The sequence below is a fragment of the Maniola hyperantus genome, chromosome 2 (assembly GCF_902806685.2).
Source record: "Maniola hyperantus chromosome 2, iAphHyp1.2, whole genome shotgun sequence".
NCBI lineage: Eukaryota > Metazoa > Arthropoda > Insecta > Lepidoptera > Nymphalidae > Maniola > Maniola hyperantus.
The window spans coordinates 844,068-860,370 of NC_048537.1; the positions used below are offsets into that span (position 1 = coordinate 844,068).

The 16,303-nt window shown below is 39.3% G+C and overlaps 3 protein-coding genes across 3 annotated transcripts; 2 read left to right on the forward strand and 1 right to left on the reverse strand.

Moving 5' to 3' along the window:
• Positions 1-1,647: 1,647 nt before the first annotated feature.
• shop (sulfite oxidase) lies at positions 1,648-11,027 on the forward strand. Its single transcript, XM_034975095.2, has 11 exons — positions 1,648-1,865; positions 2,440-2,600; positions 3,845-3,950; positions 4,450-4,628; positions 5,076-5,229; positions 5,688-5,880; positions 6,379-6,510; positions 7,630-7,822; positions 8,336-8,536; positions 9,878-10,041; positions 10,470-11,027. Exons 1-11 carry the CDS (start codon positions 1,840-1,842, stop codon positions 10,596-10,598), a joined length of 1,638 nt encoding a protein of 545 aa, XP_034830986.1. The 5' UTR covers positions 1,648-1,839; the 3' UTR covers positions 10,599-11,027.
• Positions 11,028-11,650: 623 nt separating this feature from the next.
• Positions 11,651-14,740, forward strand: LOC117987986 (gamma-butyrobetaine dioxygenase-like). Its single transcript, XM_034975084.2, has one exon. It carries the CDS (start codon positions 11,706-11,708, stop codon positions 12,966-12,968), a length of 1,263 nt encoding a protein of 420 aa, XP_034830975.1. The 5' UTR covers positions 11,651-11,705; the 3' UTR covers positions 12,969-14,740.
• On the reverse strand, positions 13,097-14,097 carry LOC117988006 (mitotic spindle assembly checkpoint protein MAD2B-like). The gene has a single exon (XM_034975106.2). It carries the CDS (start codon positions 14,095-14,097, stop codon positions 13,492-13,494), a length of 606 nt encoding a protein of 201 aa, XP_034830997.1. The 3' UTR covers positions 13,097-13,491.
• Positions 14,741-16,303: the final 1,563 nt, after the last annotated feature.

The window sequence follows — 16,303 nt, forward strand, 5'->3', positions numbered from 1 at the left end:
CGCGGATTAAGTCGCGCGCATAAGTTAGTAAAATGTAGGTACTTATTCTGTGACTTTGTTAATGAAATAATTAACAATACGAGCAGATACCTGCCTGCAGCCTGAGTAAGTAACTACTTAGTTAGTTTACTTGGAAAAAGAACAGCTGTATGATGAAATGTGAGTTGCTGGCTGCTGCTACAATGCATATCAGTCGATGCATCCTTGACCCAAGTTTATAAATGGATGGACGATCGACTTAGAGCGTTTGTGCACTCATCCGTGAAGTCACGGATTCCGTAAAAATACCTACGAATCGAATGAGTACGTATTTGTATGTCATATGACGGCCGCTTCGAAGAATCACGGATATGAACCGAATACGGATGAGTGCACAATCGCCCTTAGAAGGTGGTCATTGTCGCAAAAATCCTCCTTGCTTGAACGTAGTTGTTAAATACCGTTCGGTTAGGTTAGGGGACTTTTTTTTTTGTTAAGATACAAGTTAGTCCTTGACTGCAATCTCACCTGGTGGTAAGTGATGAATAGGCTACTTGACTCATATCTAATTTCGTCCAATAAATGATTATTTATTATAGTATTTTGCTTAAGACAACGAAATATATCAATAACAATTATTAAAAACGCAGGATGGATATATAAATCCAATTTAAAAAAATACAGTTTTTATTTTTATTTGAAACTCAGAAAACGCTGTCAGCCATGATGTGACGTCATTAAATATGTAAACAAACAAATGTCATCCCTATTGACTAACGTAGTATCCATATATATAAAATTTCAAGTCCTCCTGACTAACTTATATATCAACGCACAGCCTAAACATCTAAACAGCTGGTTCTAGATACATGAAATTTGGTGGGTGTGTTCTTTGTAGGTAAAGAGAAGGTATCCACTAGGAAAGGATTTTTTGAAATTCCACCCCTGAGTGGGTTAAATGGGGGTTTGAAATTTATGAAGTCCACGCGGGCGAAGTCACGAGCATAAGCTAGTTTTTATATATTTCTAAAAACTCATAGTAAACGTAAAAATTATCGTTTTCTCTTTATAAATTGATAAGTTATTAAGTAAGACTTACAACAAAGTGATCTTCGCAAAAATAAATTTGGGTTGCAGTCGTTAGTGATATAGGCTCCCTTTAAGCAAGTCTTTGCGTGTTACGTATATTTATTTCACTGGGCACTCTAATCCACAACTTTCCTGTGGTCTTTATCGATGCGTTTTTACATTCTCGGATGATACAATAACGATAAATACTATATTTTTCATGTAAACTAGTTTAGAAGTCATGTTTATTAAACTTTGGTAGGTTATGCTATTGTTTACAAATGCATGACGTCAGAGCACAGATAATGTGTGTTTTCACCTGTCTAAGAAAAATATATTTTTAAATTAAAGTTTTACGGTATTTAGGGCGCAAAAAAATATAGTGTTAATTTTTTTGATCTAATAGGACAAATATTAACCATTTAAGACCTACTTAAAAAAAGTGTCAAGTAGCCTATTGATGATGCAGTCTAAGATGGAAGTGGGCTAACCTTAGTAGTATAAAGTTACCCACATTGACTTATTTATATCTTCATTCTCTGTAAATGTGATTTTTGAACGCATATTTGTCAAGTGTCAACTGTCAAATGGTAATGGTGATGGTGTCTTTCAAAACAAACAAAACATGAAATTGAAAAAACCGACAAATACTCAGTAGGTATATTGTGATGTATTTCGTTGTTTGTTACCACAGCGTCACTTCTTTATAAACAAGAGATAAGATTAAGCCAAGTACAAGGTCGATTTAGTATGGTTCTGTTGCTAATTTGATTAACATCTCTGAGGAAAGACATGTCGCTAAAAACCGCTTTATTAAAGTAAGTTGGTATTATTTTGTTCATATTTTATCAATAGAATATCGCTTTTCTCAGGAGAATCTACTTTCCGAACAGCTGGTAGAGTCTTGACGTACCATTTTGTAATAATTATGCGAAAATGTAACCGTCTGTCGATCTTGTACCACCGCTGGGGTGTGTAGGTACATACCAATGTGTGTACTGTCGTGGTTCAGAAATCTCGGAGATTTCGGTGTACTTATATAGATAGAAAAACACAACGCCTCCTTTTTTTAAAGTCAGTAAAAAAGTAGCCTATGTTACTCTTTAATTAATCCTCTACTTGTCTGTGAAAATCTCGTCAAAACAGGTTCAGCCATTCCGGAGATTAGCCCGTTCAAACAGACAGACAAAAATTTTAAAAATGTGTGATTCAGTTATGGTACCTACAGTTCAAATAACCATAATCTAGTAGTTATTTTGATATTACAGACAGACACTTCAATTTTATTTATTAGTAGGTATAAACTATAGATTAAAAGTAGGTTTAAGAACCCTGATGGTACAGTAGTCAAGAATTAAGATATTGATAGTAAAATGACCTCCTTGGTTTCAGATCTTTATTAAGGCAAAGTAAAGTTCCTAACTATGCACCAATAATATTGCAGTATCACGGGTACTATAAACATGAGCATAGAGATAAAGAAAGGTGGAAGCTCAATAGAAATGCAGCATTTGCTCTAGCAGGAACTGTTCTTGCAGGATCTGCAATAAATGGTAAGTAAATCAAATCAAATCAAATCAAATAACAATAATAATAAATTCAAAATACGTAATAAATTACACTTTTTGATTGTCAGTTGTTGGATTTGTAAGATATAGTAGCGATAATTTTTACGCAAACTAAAGCTGTAGCTTTAGCAAAGGGTTCCAAACGCGCCCAGGTCTGAGAAGATCCCACAACAAACTTAGAAACTCATCTCAGTAATTAATAAGAATAAGAACTTTTCAATATTGTCTTCACTTTTTTACCACTGAACCATGGCGTCGGGCGAGTTAACATACTTATGTCGTCGACATTCCATCTACATGAACGAAACTTGTTTCATCGTCATTCCTGATACGTATGACTAAGGTCTGGAATACTCTTCCGCAATCTGTATTTTCTACCAATTATAATCTGGGTATCTTTAGTGTAGAAAGAGTGAATAGGCATCTTCTAGAGTTCTAGATAAACGTGTCCCATCTTTGGCCACATCATCACTTTCCATCAGGTGTGATTGTGGTTGTACGGGAGCGGTGTGCAGGCTCGACCGTACCAAAGGGGAGATCTCCCACCGAGCGGTTGGTTGTGCTCGATAGCGCCAGCTGGGCCGACGGTTATGTCTTGAAACTTCTATATATAGTCCAGATTGCAGAAAACGCCGTTAGTGCGATTACTATCGGCGGTACCTTTGTTCGGGACTACGTCATCGATTGAACAGCGCCATCTAGTTTCTATTGTAGTAACCGCCACATGGTCACGCACAACAGACGGAAACGTTTAAGTGCGGAAACCAGCCCAGAGCGAAGAAGAAGAAGATGGTCAAGTGTTATAGTGAATTTTAAGAAAAATATTTTCACAGTATTTTTTTTTGCTTGACTCAACTTTTAAGATACACCTACTCCACATTAATATTATAAATGCAAAAATGTCTGTCTGGCTGTTTGCTAGCCCATCTGTTTAACCAATTTTGATGATATTCCGTATATTTTAAGAATTTTTCTTTTCTATCAATGGGGCTGATTCTCTTTTACACAATCTGTAAACTATACTGAATTGACAGGTCTAAATCTAGTGCTATCCTTTTCTGCAAGAAACGTTATGACAGGGACAGCAATAGATTTAGATGTGTCATTTTAGTTTAGTTTAGAGATTGTGTACAAGATAATCCGCCCCACTATAAGTTTAAAAGTACAAAATACTAAAATACAAAAGGTTTTAATAACTGAAATAAAGTTCATATCTATTTACCTTTCAGTAAAACAGAAAGAAAGCACAGATACCAAAGAAGTGTTTGAGGCTGGAGCAAAAAGACAAGATTTACCCACCTTCACAGCTGAGGAAGTGAGCAAACATGATAACAAGTGAGATTGTGTTTATTTTGCAATCAGTACCCTTATTATAAACAAGATGATGCCCGCGACTTCGTCCGCGTGGATTTAGGTTTTTAAAAATCCCATGGGAACTCTTTGATTTTCCGGGATAAAAAGTAGGAGTAAAAAGCCTATGTCCTTCCCCGGGATGCAAGCTATCTCTGTACCAAATTTCGTCAAAATCGGTTGAACGGATGGGCCGAGAAAGGCTAGCAGACAGACAGACAGACAGACACACGCATTTATAATATTAGTATGGATGCGAAAGTGTGTTGGTTTATTGGTTTGTCCTTCAATCACGTCGCAACGGTGCAACGGATTGACATGATTTTTTGCATGGGTATAGATAAAGGCCTGGAGAGTGACATTAGGCTACTTTTAATCCCGGAAAATCAAAGAGATTTTAAAAACCTAATTCCTCGCGGACGAAGTCTCGGGCATCCTCGGACACTTTTATAATAAGGGTACTGATACAACATTTTGATTTCAGAAAAAGTTTCTGGGTGACATACAAGCACGGCGTGTATGACGTGACGTCATTCCTTCCCTCCCACCCTGGCGGAGAGCAGATCTATAACGCAGCGGGGTTGAGTATAGAACCGTTCTGGAATGTATATGGTATGCACAAGACTGACGAAGTGTACCGACTGCTTGAGAGCTACAGGATAGGTAAGAATACAGTATTTCACACCAAGCGAGAAAAAAATCTGAAAATGTACAAACAAATGTATTATGTAATATAATGTATTAGCAATATATAATTCATTTTAAAGATTTCACTTTTTTAATCTGTTCAACAAAATAATATCCAAAACGCAAGATACCCAGCCGCCATGTTAATTCCGACTGTGACGTCACATGGATTGAAATTGTAATGTATTTCACTTAGTGTTTTCGTGGCGAAATTTGACATGCAAAATTGAAATGTATTTTTATTGCACTTAGCAATCGAATATTTTTTATGTAATTTTTTTGGTAGTTTATTATCACTTTAGGATCAAATTAAGACACTTTAAAAAAAAGGATAAAATATCCTATTAGAATGGACACCATGTGATAAAATATCGAAAAGCTCTGATCTTAGTGCTGTAATTTAACCAAAAAAAAATTGTTAAGGTAACCTCCACGACGATGACGTAGTGGACCACAGCAACGACGAGCTGTGGGCCAAAGAGCCGTACCGCGACAAGCGGCTGCTGGTGAAGACGGCCAAGCCCTTCAACGCGGAGATACCGCCCAAGCTGCAGGTGCAGCACTTTGACACTCCCAAGTGAGTCGTTACACTGATAGATTGATACATAGTCGACAGTGGACCAACCAGGTAACAACCAAAAGCAGACTGACGCGTGTTATGATTGCCTGAAATATTTTCGCGCAAGTCAAAAGCAATATCAAATCCATTAAAACACTTTCTGACCAACAGAGTTGCTCACATATGGAATAAATTGCCTAAGGATGTGGTTATGTCAAGTTCTGTTAACCTGTTCAACAATAGATTAGACAAATATTTGGAAAACTCGAAGCACTTCTGATATGGATGCATCAGTGAAAGCTGCTTAGTCTATACGCATGTTATGATTGGCTGAGATATTTTCGCGCCATTGAAAAGTAATATTTCTGCGCAAGTACATCGACGTAGCTTATAATAGTGGCAGTACTGTATACACCTAAAATGCGTAAGAAGTTTCGCTTCTGTCAGGTGCCCCACAACACATTTTTTGTTAACAGTGAACTGTTCTACGTGCGTCAACACATGCCCGTTCCAGACTTGGACGCTAAAACGCACAAGTTAAAGGTTGTACTGGTGGGCAAAACCACCACCGTGAGGGAGTTCAGTCTGGACGAACTGCATAAGTTCCGCCCCGCGACTCTCAACGCGGCTCTGATGTGTGCGGGGAACAGGCGCAGTGAGATGAACAAGGTCAGTAAGTCAGTACCTACTCAGTATACAGCAGGGCGACATATCTTGAGATAGTATTAACCGGTATTTAGATATGGGGATTTAGATTTCAGAAACGTTAATAATATTTTTTCTCGAACTCGACGGTTCAATGGAAATTATGATTAAAACAGCAATAACCTGCAAAAACAGTGACAGCATTTTTCGTTTATGCATTCCACAAAAGGAATAAACACATTTACCTAATATTATGTCAAATCGTAGTGAAAACTTCGTTTGCGCGATATACGGCTCCATAGCAAGTTATTAAAGTTGTTTATGGCGCCATCTAGTTTGCACGTTGTAAATTTCTACGTCGCAAGCTTGCAGTACGTGATAGCTGTACGATCCTTTTTGTGTGAGTGAGTAGAGTCATATAGTGTCAATATGTGGAGACTGTCACAACGCCATAACCCTTCAATTAATGACTTGCAGTTGACGGGGGCCTTTGACTGAATTGTAATTGTTTTGTCAAACCAGGTGAGGCCAGTGAAAGGGCTGAGCTGGACTACTGGAGCCATCAGCAACGCGCAGTGGAGCGGGGTTTACTTGCGCGATGTTCTGATACACTGTGGCCTCGATGTGAACGATGTCGCGGGAAAGCATGTTATTGTAAGTCTACTGTGAACCAGGTGAGGCCAGTGAAAGGGCTGAGCTGGACTACTGGAGCCATCAGCAACGCGCAGTGGAGCGGGGTTTACTTGCGCGATGTTCTGATACACTGTGGCCTCGATGTGAACGATGTCGCGGGAAAGCATGTTATTGTAAGTCTACTGTGAACCAGGTGAGGCCAGTGAAAGGGCTGAGCTGGACTACTGGAGCCATCAGCAACGCGCAGTGGAGCGGGGTTTACTTGCGCGATGTTCTGATACACTGTGGCCTCGATGTGAACGATGTCGCGGGAAAGCATGTTATTGTAAGTCTACTGTGAACCAGGTGAGGCCAGTGAAAGGGCTGAGCTGGACTACTGGAGCCATCAGCAACGCGCAGTGGAGCGGGGTTTACTTGCGCGATGTTCTGATACACTGTGGCCTCGATGTGAACGATGTCGCGGGAAAGCATGTTATTGTAAGTCTACTGTGAACCAGGTGAGGCCAGTGAAAGGGCTGAGCTGGACTACTGGAGCCATCAGCAACGCGCAGTGGAGCGGGGTTTACTTGCGCGATGTTCTGATACACTGTGGCCTCGATGTGAACGATGTCGCGGGAAAGCATGTTATTGTAAGTCTACTGTGAACCAGGTGAGGCCAGTGAAAGGGCTGAGCTGGACTACTGGAGCCATCAGCAACGCGCAGTGGAGCGGGGTTTACTTGCGCGATGTTCTGATACACTGTGGCCTCGATGTGAACGATGTCGCGGGAAAGCATGTTATTGTAAGTCTATTGTGAACCAGGTGAGGCCAGTGAAAGGAGGAGCACTGGAGCCATCAGCAACGCGCAGTGGAGCGGGGTTTACTTACATGAAACCTTTTTGCACAACGAAGCACTAAGGTGTGGCCCGGGAAACTTAGCGTTTTTGCTAAAAGCTTATTTCGTTAAAATCACCCAATAAATTCTTTGGTGAAAAAATGAGGAGACATGACAATAGCAATCGAATCTCCGTGCTTGCACTGAAATTCCGTTTGTTTTTTTTCTGGTCTAAAAATAACTGAGCTCTGTGGAAAAATGTGTCAAAGAATTGGACAGTATTTTCTGTTTGTCCGTAAAGACATTGTATTCTGTTCCTTGTCCAGTTCACGGGTTCGGACATAGATGCGACGGGCGTGAACTTCTCGACGTCTATCCCGCTCCATATGGCAGTGGACTCCAACTCGCAGATAGTGCTGGCTACAAGTATGAATGGCGCTCCATTGCCCCCTGACCACGGATACCCTCTGAGGGTAGTGGTGCCTGGAGCGCCCGCTGTCCGAAGCGTTAAATGGTTACGTATGTATGGCTTTTTTACACATCATGAAACTTGAAAACGTTGGCAATTACTCTCTCATGCCCTGCGGTTTCATTGCGATAGAATGACGGCTACGATATCACGATCGCAATCACCTTTGATTGGTTGACGCTCGCTCACTATTGGCTACAATGTATTGTTGCAACAAGAATACCATAAGTTCAGCCAATCATAACTATTGCGCTTGTAATAATAATTGATGCAGGGTGGAATCGACCTGTTGCTCCATAGTTAGGGATGCAAGCTAACTCTATGCCTTCATCAAATACGGTTAAACAGTTGGGCCATGAAAAGCTAGCAGACAGACGTGTAATATTAGTTTTGAAATTCGTTGATTACTAAATAGTTCAAAAGTTACAATCATCTGGTTAATGTGTATGTGCTGTAAATGAATATTTAGGACATGAAATGCATGTTACATATTTATGGTCCTTCGAACCGGATTGTTTCCAAATTCCGTACATACCCTCAATAAAGCTGTTATTCCCCTACAGAATCAATCACTATATCGACAGAGGAGAGTCCGTCGCACTGGCACCAGAGGGACTACCGGTCGTTCAACGCGTCCACCACGTGGGAGACGGCTGACTTTCCTTCCGCCCCGCCGGTCTACAGTCTACCAGTCACTTCCGCGATCTGCGACCCGGTAGAGGGCGACACTGTCACACCTCGCAAAGGACAAGTTGAAGTTAAAGGTACGTCTATTTCAGGATATCTGAAGAGAGGCCTTCAACATATTTACAATCTGACAGACAGCTGTGGACAGTCCTTCGACACCTCCAGTGTGATGCAGTAGCTGGATTTAAAAAAAAGGGTTGGTACAGTAAGTCTTTTTATCTTTTTAACTTTTATTCACAAAAAACCAATGACTAATAAACATTATGCTGAGACACTATGGAAGCCACTGTAAGTCTGTTTCATGACTATCCCCAAAGACCAAGCAAAGATGCCTAGGACGCTTAGGAACCTATGTCTGCTTGCACTTGACATCCTGACTCTTGTGCATTCACAAGAGCGCCAGCTACAAATTCAGCAGAAGTGTGCGTCATGTTCTAGGAGTATAGATGAAGGATTATGTCAGTTCGTGTCATTTTTGGCCTATTTGTTAATCAATTTATAACTTAAGACCACGCGATTCCCTTCGAGAGAAATTTAAGGAAATAGATATCCTTACTGTAGCCTCTCAATATATTTATAATAACATATATTTTGTAAGACAAAATATTCTTAGTTACAAGAAAATTGGTGATCTACACAATAGGCTAACTAGAAACAGAGACAAACTTGCAGCTCCTGCCTTCCGCCTCAGGAAAGTCCAAAAGTCATTTGTGGGTATTGGTATTACCTTTTATAATAAAATCCCGCAAACTATTTTGGACTTACCTTTGCACAAGTTTAAAAAATCTATTAAAAATATGCTCCTGAAAAAAGCATATTACACAATTGAAGATTATCTAAATGATAAAAGAGCGTGGATTTGACCTGCAGCTCGTTCCGGCAACGCACAACACTGCAAATACTATTTTATACATGGCATAATCTTGTACCTATATCAAATATTTGAAAAGAGCAACCGCCGAGTTTCTTGCTGGTTCTTCTCGGCAGGAAAGGCATTCCGAACCAGTGGTAGATGCATCCGACTATTCGTAAGCACTTGTAAAAGTTTATACGAATAAAAAAAGATTTTCATTTTCATTTTCAATTTTGACGAAATTCGATGCACTATAATGGGTAAAAAATGACTTCTCTGAGTCAAATTTTTCAAGATTTAAGTCCTTATTTTAAAGGTGAACCGTACTTTTGACATGGCAGTTGACCCATACAGTTAAAATGGCGCATGAGAAGTCATTTTGTACAGGCTATATCTACTTATTGTCCAGAAAAATCAAAGAAAATTAAACGGGATTTTTTTATGAACTGGAACTGATTCGTGGGTATAGAGCATAGATGAAACTATAGATGATACCCACGAATCTTTTCGTTTAAAATAAACGCATATAGTTTCTTTTTCAAAAGTAGTAATGAATTATTGATAGGTTACGCATACTCTGGTGGGGGCGCTAAGATACTGCGCGTGGACGTGAGCGCGGACCGCGGACGCACTTGGCGCGAGGCGCGACTTCAGAGCGATGACGCCGCGTCGCGCACGCACTATGCGTGGACACTGTGGAGCATAGCACTGCCCGTGGACGCTAAACAGGTAGATGTTGTGACGTTTTAACAAAAAATATATTTTTTGATTAATAGTATATCGATTTTAATATATTTTCAATGGATTTTGTAAGTGGGTTTTGTAGGGAAAAAATTATGGGACGTCTCGCGAACTCTATTGACTTAATCGGTCGAGACCTCGGAGAAATATCAAGGGTCTGGCGGAAGTTCTGGTAATACTGAATGTTTGTTTTAAAATTATTATTTTGCTAGGTACTTTAATTAAGTTGGTGAGGTTTCTTTGTGGCTTTAATTCGTGCTACCTATGAGAAGGCCCTGCTTTTAATTAAGCATAGTAGATTACTAAGTAATTCTCATAGCTTCGCAATGATATTGTAGGTCTAGGGGCTCAGGGATCTTGGACCCAGTTGGGAGTTTTACTTCAAAAGATTATACGCACTATTTCTTTGTGTGCAGATGGAAATATGGGTGAAGGCTACGGACAGCAACTTCAACACTCAGCCGGAGAACTTCGACGACATCTGGAACATTCGCGGCATCCTCAGTAACGCGTATCATAAGATCAAAATTAATATTAAACGATAACTTCCTACTGGTTGTGATATTAATTGTTAGACAGACAAAGGTGCCATAAACGCAGCAGCCACCATGATTCTACTCGGTTTTTTTTATAAAAACATGAAATATTTTGATTATAAATGAAAAATTATTTGACTAATCTAAATATATAAAAGGAAAAGGATCTATCAACGCACAACTCAAACTACTGGACGGATCGGGCTGAAATTTGGCATGCAGATAGCTATTATGACGTAAGCGTCCGCTAAGAAAGGATTTTTGAAAATTCAACTCCTAAGGGGGTGAAATAGGGGTTTGAAATTTGTGTAGTCCACGCGGACTAAGTCGCGAGCATAAGCTAGTTGGTAAGAAAAATAGACGCTATTTAGCGATTAAATCGCATCTTTATAATCTTTTTTTTAATAATTAGGTAAGTATATAATTTTATTTTACACTCCTAAATTGTAGTTTTATTTTATCACAAAAATAGGTGCACTGTACTTACAGTACACCGGCATTTAGAATGACATTTCGGCTTTGTAGAGCGTTGTCTCTGTCACTCATACCTATATGACGTTTTGTCGGTCTCAACGACGGAGACGCTACAAATCTGCTCTACAAATTTCAACGACGAAGCTCTACAAATCTGCTATTCTCATTCTAAAAGTCGATGTAGTTACATCACGTTCGGTCGCGTACTGTTTACTCAGTTCATCATCATCATCATCATGATCAACCCATCGCCTGCCACGCTGGCCCATGAAGGTTTCCTCATGATGTTTTCCTTCACCAAAGCAAATGATATGAATTGCTTCAAACACACATATGTACCTCCGAAAAGTTAGAGATGCGTGCACGCGATCGAACCCCCATCTGCCGAATGGAGGCAGACTTCTTATCCACTAGTCTATCACCGCTTTATATACCAACTCGGTTATGTTCATTAAATAAAGAAGAAACATTTACAAACTTCTTTTCAAAATATAATCATAAAAGCTTATCTAACATTATTTACATTGCATGTTGTATTATATTATACATACCTACTTAGCAAGGTTGATTATAATTTATCTACCAGTGTGAGCAAACTTTATCTCAATTGTGCGTAAGTACTTGTGCCATTCAAAGTTCAGCATGTTTCACAACATCTTGTTACGGAGGTTAAGTGTTACGAACAGAGTAAAACCACAGTTGGATTTATTTAGGGACGTTAAACATAATAAACTTCATAGAAACAGTGTTTTGCACAAATGGGTCAAAGACGATTTTATGACGATAAAGTTTCAAGGGAAACCGTTAAGATTTCCAAATGTGTGGCTCAGGGACAATTGCCAATGCGAAAAGTGTTTCCATCAATCTGCTAAAAGCCGCATCCTCGACTTGAGCAAATTCAACGTTAACGTCCAGATCAAAACCGTAGTTCAGGACGAAACATCCGTTCAAGTCACCTGGGACGACGACCATTCATCTAAATATGGACTGGACTGGTTAAAATTCAGAAGTTTCACCCCTGAGGACCAACTGAAGTACACCAATACCCTATACCGCCCTGTGAAAAAACTTTGGCATGGTGAGGACTTCCAAAAAATTTGTTCAAAGCACGATTACGATAGAATAGTTAACTGTGATGATGCACTTTATGATTGGCTACATGATCTTGCCATATATGGTGTGGTGCTCATACAAAACACACCGCAGTCTGACGATGCCTTGGACAGAATCATAGAAAGAGTTGGCTTCATAAAAAGGACTCATTATGGGGTAAAGTTTGTTGTAGAAAATGTGGCCAACACCAGCAATGTCGCCTATCTATCCAGCAATTTGCAAATGCACGTCGATCTGCCGTACTATGAGTACTGCCCGGGAGTCAACATGCTGCACTGCTTAGTGCAAACCGTGAGTGAAGGAGGAGAGAATCTTCTAGCAGATTGTCACTACACTGCTCGCTACATGAAGGAGCATCATCCAGAAGAATACAAGCTCCTAACAGATACTGAGGTCGAGTGGACTGATGTGGGTGTCGAACACGGTAACCAATTCTTTAAATTATACAGATCGCCCGTTATATGCTTGGATAGACATGGTGAAATTAAAAGGATAAACTTTTCGGTGCCCCAGCGAGGCAGCCATTTCCCTGGCTCTATTGAAACTGTCAAGCCATGGTACGAAGCTCACGGGCTATTTTACGAGCTAAATCAAAAATTCGCTGCCAAGTTCAAGACGAAAGCGGGTGATATTCTTGTGTTTGATAACGTCCGATTGTTACACGGCAGAAATGCATATGAAGATAAATCTGGCAATGTTAGGAAACTCCTTGGAGCGTACATGGATTGGGATGAAATATATTCGAGACTTAGGTGCTTAAAACTAAAATTTTGCCCTGTGGAAGGAAAATAAATATCTATCTATATTACCTACATATTATGATATAAGTAATTTAGCATCATACGCATGAAGAAGGCTCTACACAGACTAGCTGATCTGCGAGGCTCCCTTTGAAGAGTAAGAAAAGGAGTAAAAAATCATTGCTGTTAAACTCAAAACATGTTTTTTACTAATATTTCCATTTTTTTTCTAAAATAAACTCTTATAGTTGAACAAAACAAATGTATGACTTTTACTATTAAATCTCTAATTCTTAAGTTACTTAGTTCTACATTATTGTAATTGTCACTAATATCACATTGGTTCTGAAAATTATCACTGAATCATTGCTTAAAAAAAACAACTTTATACAATACAGTAGTAGATAGACCTAGCCGGAGACGTTGGTCAGACCAAATAAAAAAAGCGGTTGCCACACCTATCTGTGATGCAATCCACGCGGCAATAAACAGAGGGAAATGGATAACATCGTAGCAAAGATCTAAGGGGAGCCACGATCCTCAAAATTGAGGGAGCGACACAGGAAGGATTAAAACTAAGAACAGAATGTCCATGGTTTCAGAAGTTCTATATACGTGTCTATGCTGTAATTTCTGATAGTGAATCTTCTAACTGGCAATATACTGTCCATTTCTTGGACCTCATTTTCTGCTTCAACAAGGGGGAAGTCTTCTAGATCAGGCGTACTTGCCAGCCCCTCTGCGATTGATTCATTAGTGTGCAGATAGATCGCGAAGCTGCAGTCCGCAGGCAAGCCTTTGAATTTGCGACTCTGCGTCGCAAGGAGCAAGCAAAACGCACGCAAATTCTGTTCACATCTCACCAAATACGCGTCTGCTGCGTCGTCGTAATCATCCATGCGGTCAAAATCAAAAACATACTTAAGTCCAGGCCTGAAATCCGCATCGGTAACTGCAAATTCCACGCGATGCAAGTCATGAGTTTTAAGAGCGCTCCCTATACTTTTCAAGCATTTATCCACGTATTTGTTCACATCAGGGTGAACACACCGGTATACCACTATGCCATACTTTTTCCGCGTTTCGAAAATATTCTTCGGGTAAATCGAAGCATAGTACATTATATTGTGAAAAGCTACCGCCAAGAATTCCACTGTGACGTCCACACAGCACGCATCCATTTCGACCTCGACAAGGGTTGCGGTTATTTCAATTTTCACAGAAAATAGAAAAAAATACTTCCTTAGATAAAACTGATTTCTGTGATTTTGATTTCCGTTCCGACATTCGATAGCAAATTACCTATTGGAAATGAACAACTGTAAATAGGTAAATATCACCAAAATTGAAAACAACTTTTGCAAGTTTAAAAACAACAACACACAAGGAGACAGCTGTCAGTGTCAGGGTCTGCTGTCTGTACTCTGTAGCAATTTTCTTTAACTGGTTTTACACAACTCTGGATTCTAGCTCTTTTGAGCCTGGTTATTATTTATTAATTTATGATTTATCCGATTTATCTAATGCAATATGTCATGTTTTTTTTTTTTTTTTGTGTATTACTTTGTGATTACTTTACGTTCTCATCTCTTCTCTGCGACTTGTTTGATGTAGTCCGTCCACTTAGTGAGAGGTCTTGCGACACTGCACTTTCCAGTGTGAGGTTGCCGTTTTAGTACCTTGCTTTCCTTTGTAATGTAGACTGAATAACTTTTCAAAAAGCCCACAGGAGTAAAGGTTTAAATAAAAGCCCATTAGTGCTTAAGCATATCTATATTTGGAACATAATCTAAACAGTATCCTTATTATATTATTTTAAAATCATATTGCAGCTTATTTATCTGGTAAAGCGTCCAATCCCTGGAAAAGAAATATTTGCATAAATGGAATGTAAGAAAACCATAAACATAATGTGGGGTGACATTCCTTCATGTAACATTATCAGTTTATTTAAAAATATTTTTGATAACTCCAAGCACATTTTATAAATTTGAAGTTTGTTATACTATTACTCGTTAACTTGTAAAGCCTACTTAGCTTAGTTGGGATAGTTTTTCTGTTAAGTTTATTATAATGAACTTAAATTAACTTTTTTGCAACTAACAACTTTTTAGTAAAGGATGGCCAAACCAACCAAAGTTAAATAAGTTTGGTGGCTATCATTAAATCTGAGATCTATAGAGTGCAATTTGACTTTGCTCAGACTTAAGATTGAGTTTAAGTCTGTCTCGCTTTGACGGTCTTAAGTCTAAGTAAAGTCAGAGTGTGCTCATACATCACCCTTAGTGGTGAACACTTACTTCTGGAGCAACAGATAGAGATATAGTTGAAAACCTGGAGACTGACATTTTTATAGGCTGATTTTTACCCCAAGAGTTCCCATGAGATTTAGCAAAACCTAAATCCACACAGCCAAAGTCATGGCGTCTATAACATGCAGCTATGGATATGGATTCAAGCATTTACTTACTAATATGTGATGGATATAGTGCATACATTTTTTTTTTATTTTAGAACTCACTCACCATATTTGCTCTATGGGTCAACTGTCATGTCAAAAGTACAATTTGAGTGTGGATTTGAGATAAGGATGAACTGCACTTTTGACATGAGCAAATATCATCATCATCATCAACCGATAGACGTCCACTGCTGGACATAGATCTCTTGTAGGGACTTCCACACGCCACGGTCTTGCGCCGCCTGAATCCAGTGGCTCCCTGCGACTTGTCTGATGTTGTCCGTCCATCTAGTGGGGTGGGAGTCTTCCAGCACGTCTTCAGTAATATGGTGAGTGAGTTCTCAAAATGTACGCATTATACTTACATTAATTTTGTAAGGGTTGCCTGTTAACCTCATGTCACGCATGTAGTGGACACGGTCCAGTCGAGAATGGAGGGAGCGCCTATGGTGCTGGAATATAAAACAATTAACTTTGTGACATGACGTTATAAATAAGTTCCTAGCTAGTGAGTATGTGTAGAATTCTTAGTAAAGAAGGAATTTCATAAACTAACTTTGAGTTCTCTAGTTCTACCAGTTTTCGCTGTTTTAATAATAATTCATAATGGGATAGATGAAATTATAGCTCCTAGTTAGTAACAAGGAAGTGTCTAGCCGACCGACCGACGGAAGGCAAATTTATTTTTAAGAGCCCCGACTTTCGCTAGCAGCGTTCTAGAAACAATAGGTGCTGCATACCTATCTAGTAACTACAAAATCACAATCTGTGACAGCTTTGCTCTGTAACCTTGTTACCTAATAGGATTTTTACATTAGTATTACTTACGTTGCCCAGTGTTAGATTGTGAATGTGGTAAAGACCCAAGCCAGGCAGGCCCATGCCTGCCATGATGATGAAGAAAGTGGGTAATATCTCATACCACA

What these genes read in the sequence shown, in the direction of transcription:
- LOC117988006 (XM_034975106.2), bottom strand. Translation starts at nt 14,097, where the DNA reads ATGGATGCGTGCTGTGTGGACGTCACAGTGGAATTCTTGGCGGTAGCT.
- shop (XM_034975095.2), top strand. Translation starts at nt 1,840, where the DNA reads ATGTCGCTAAAAACCGCTTTATTAAA. An exon ending in CTAAAAACCGCTTTATTAAA is followed by an intron (nt 1,866 to 2,439) that starts GTAAGTTGGTAT and finishes CCTTGGTTTCAG; the next exon opens with ATCTTTATTAAGGCAAAGTA. An exon ending in GGCGCAGTGAGATGAACAAG is followed by an intron (nt 5,881 to 6,378) that starts GTCAGTAAGTCA and finishes TTGTCAAACCAG; the next exon opens with GTGAGGCCAGTGAAAGGGCT.
- LOC117987986 (XM_034975084.2), top strand. Translation starts at nt 11,706, where the DNA reads ATGTTTCACAACATCTTGTTACGGAGGTTAAGTGTTACGAACAGAGTA.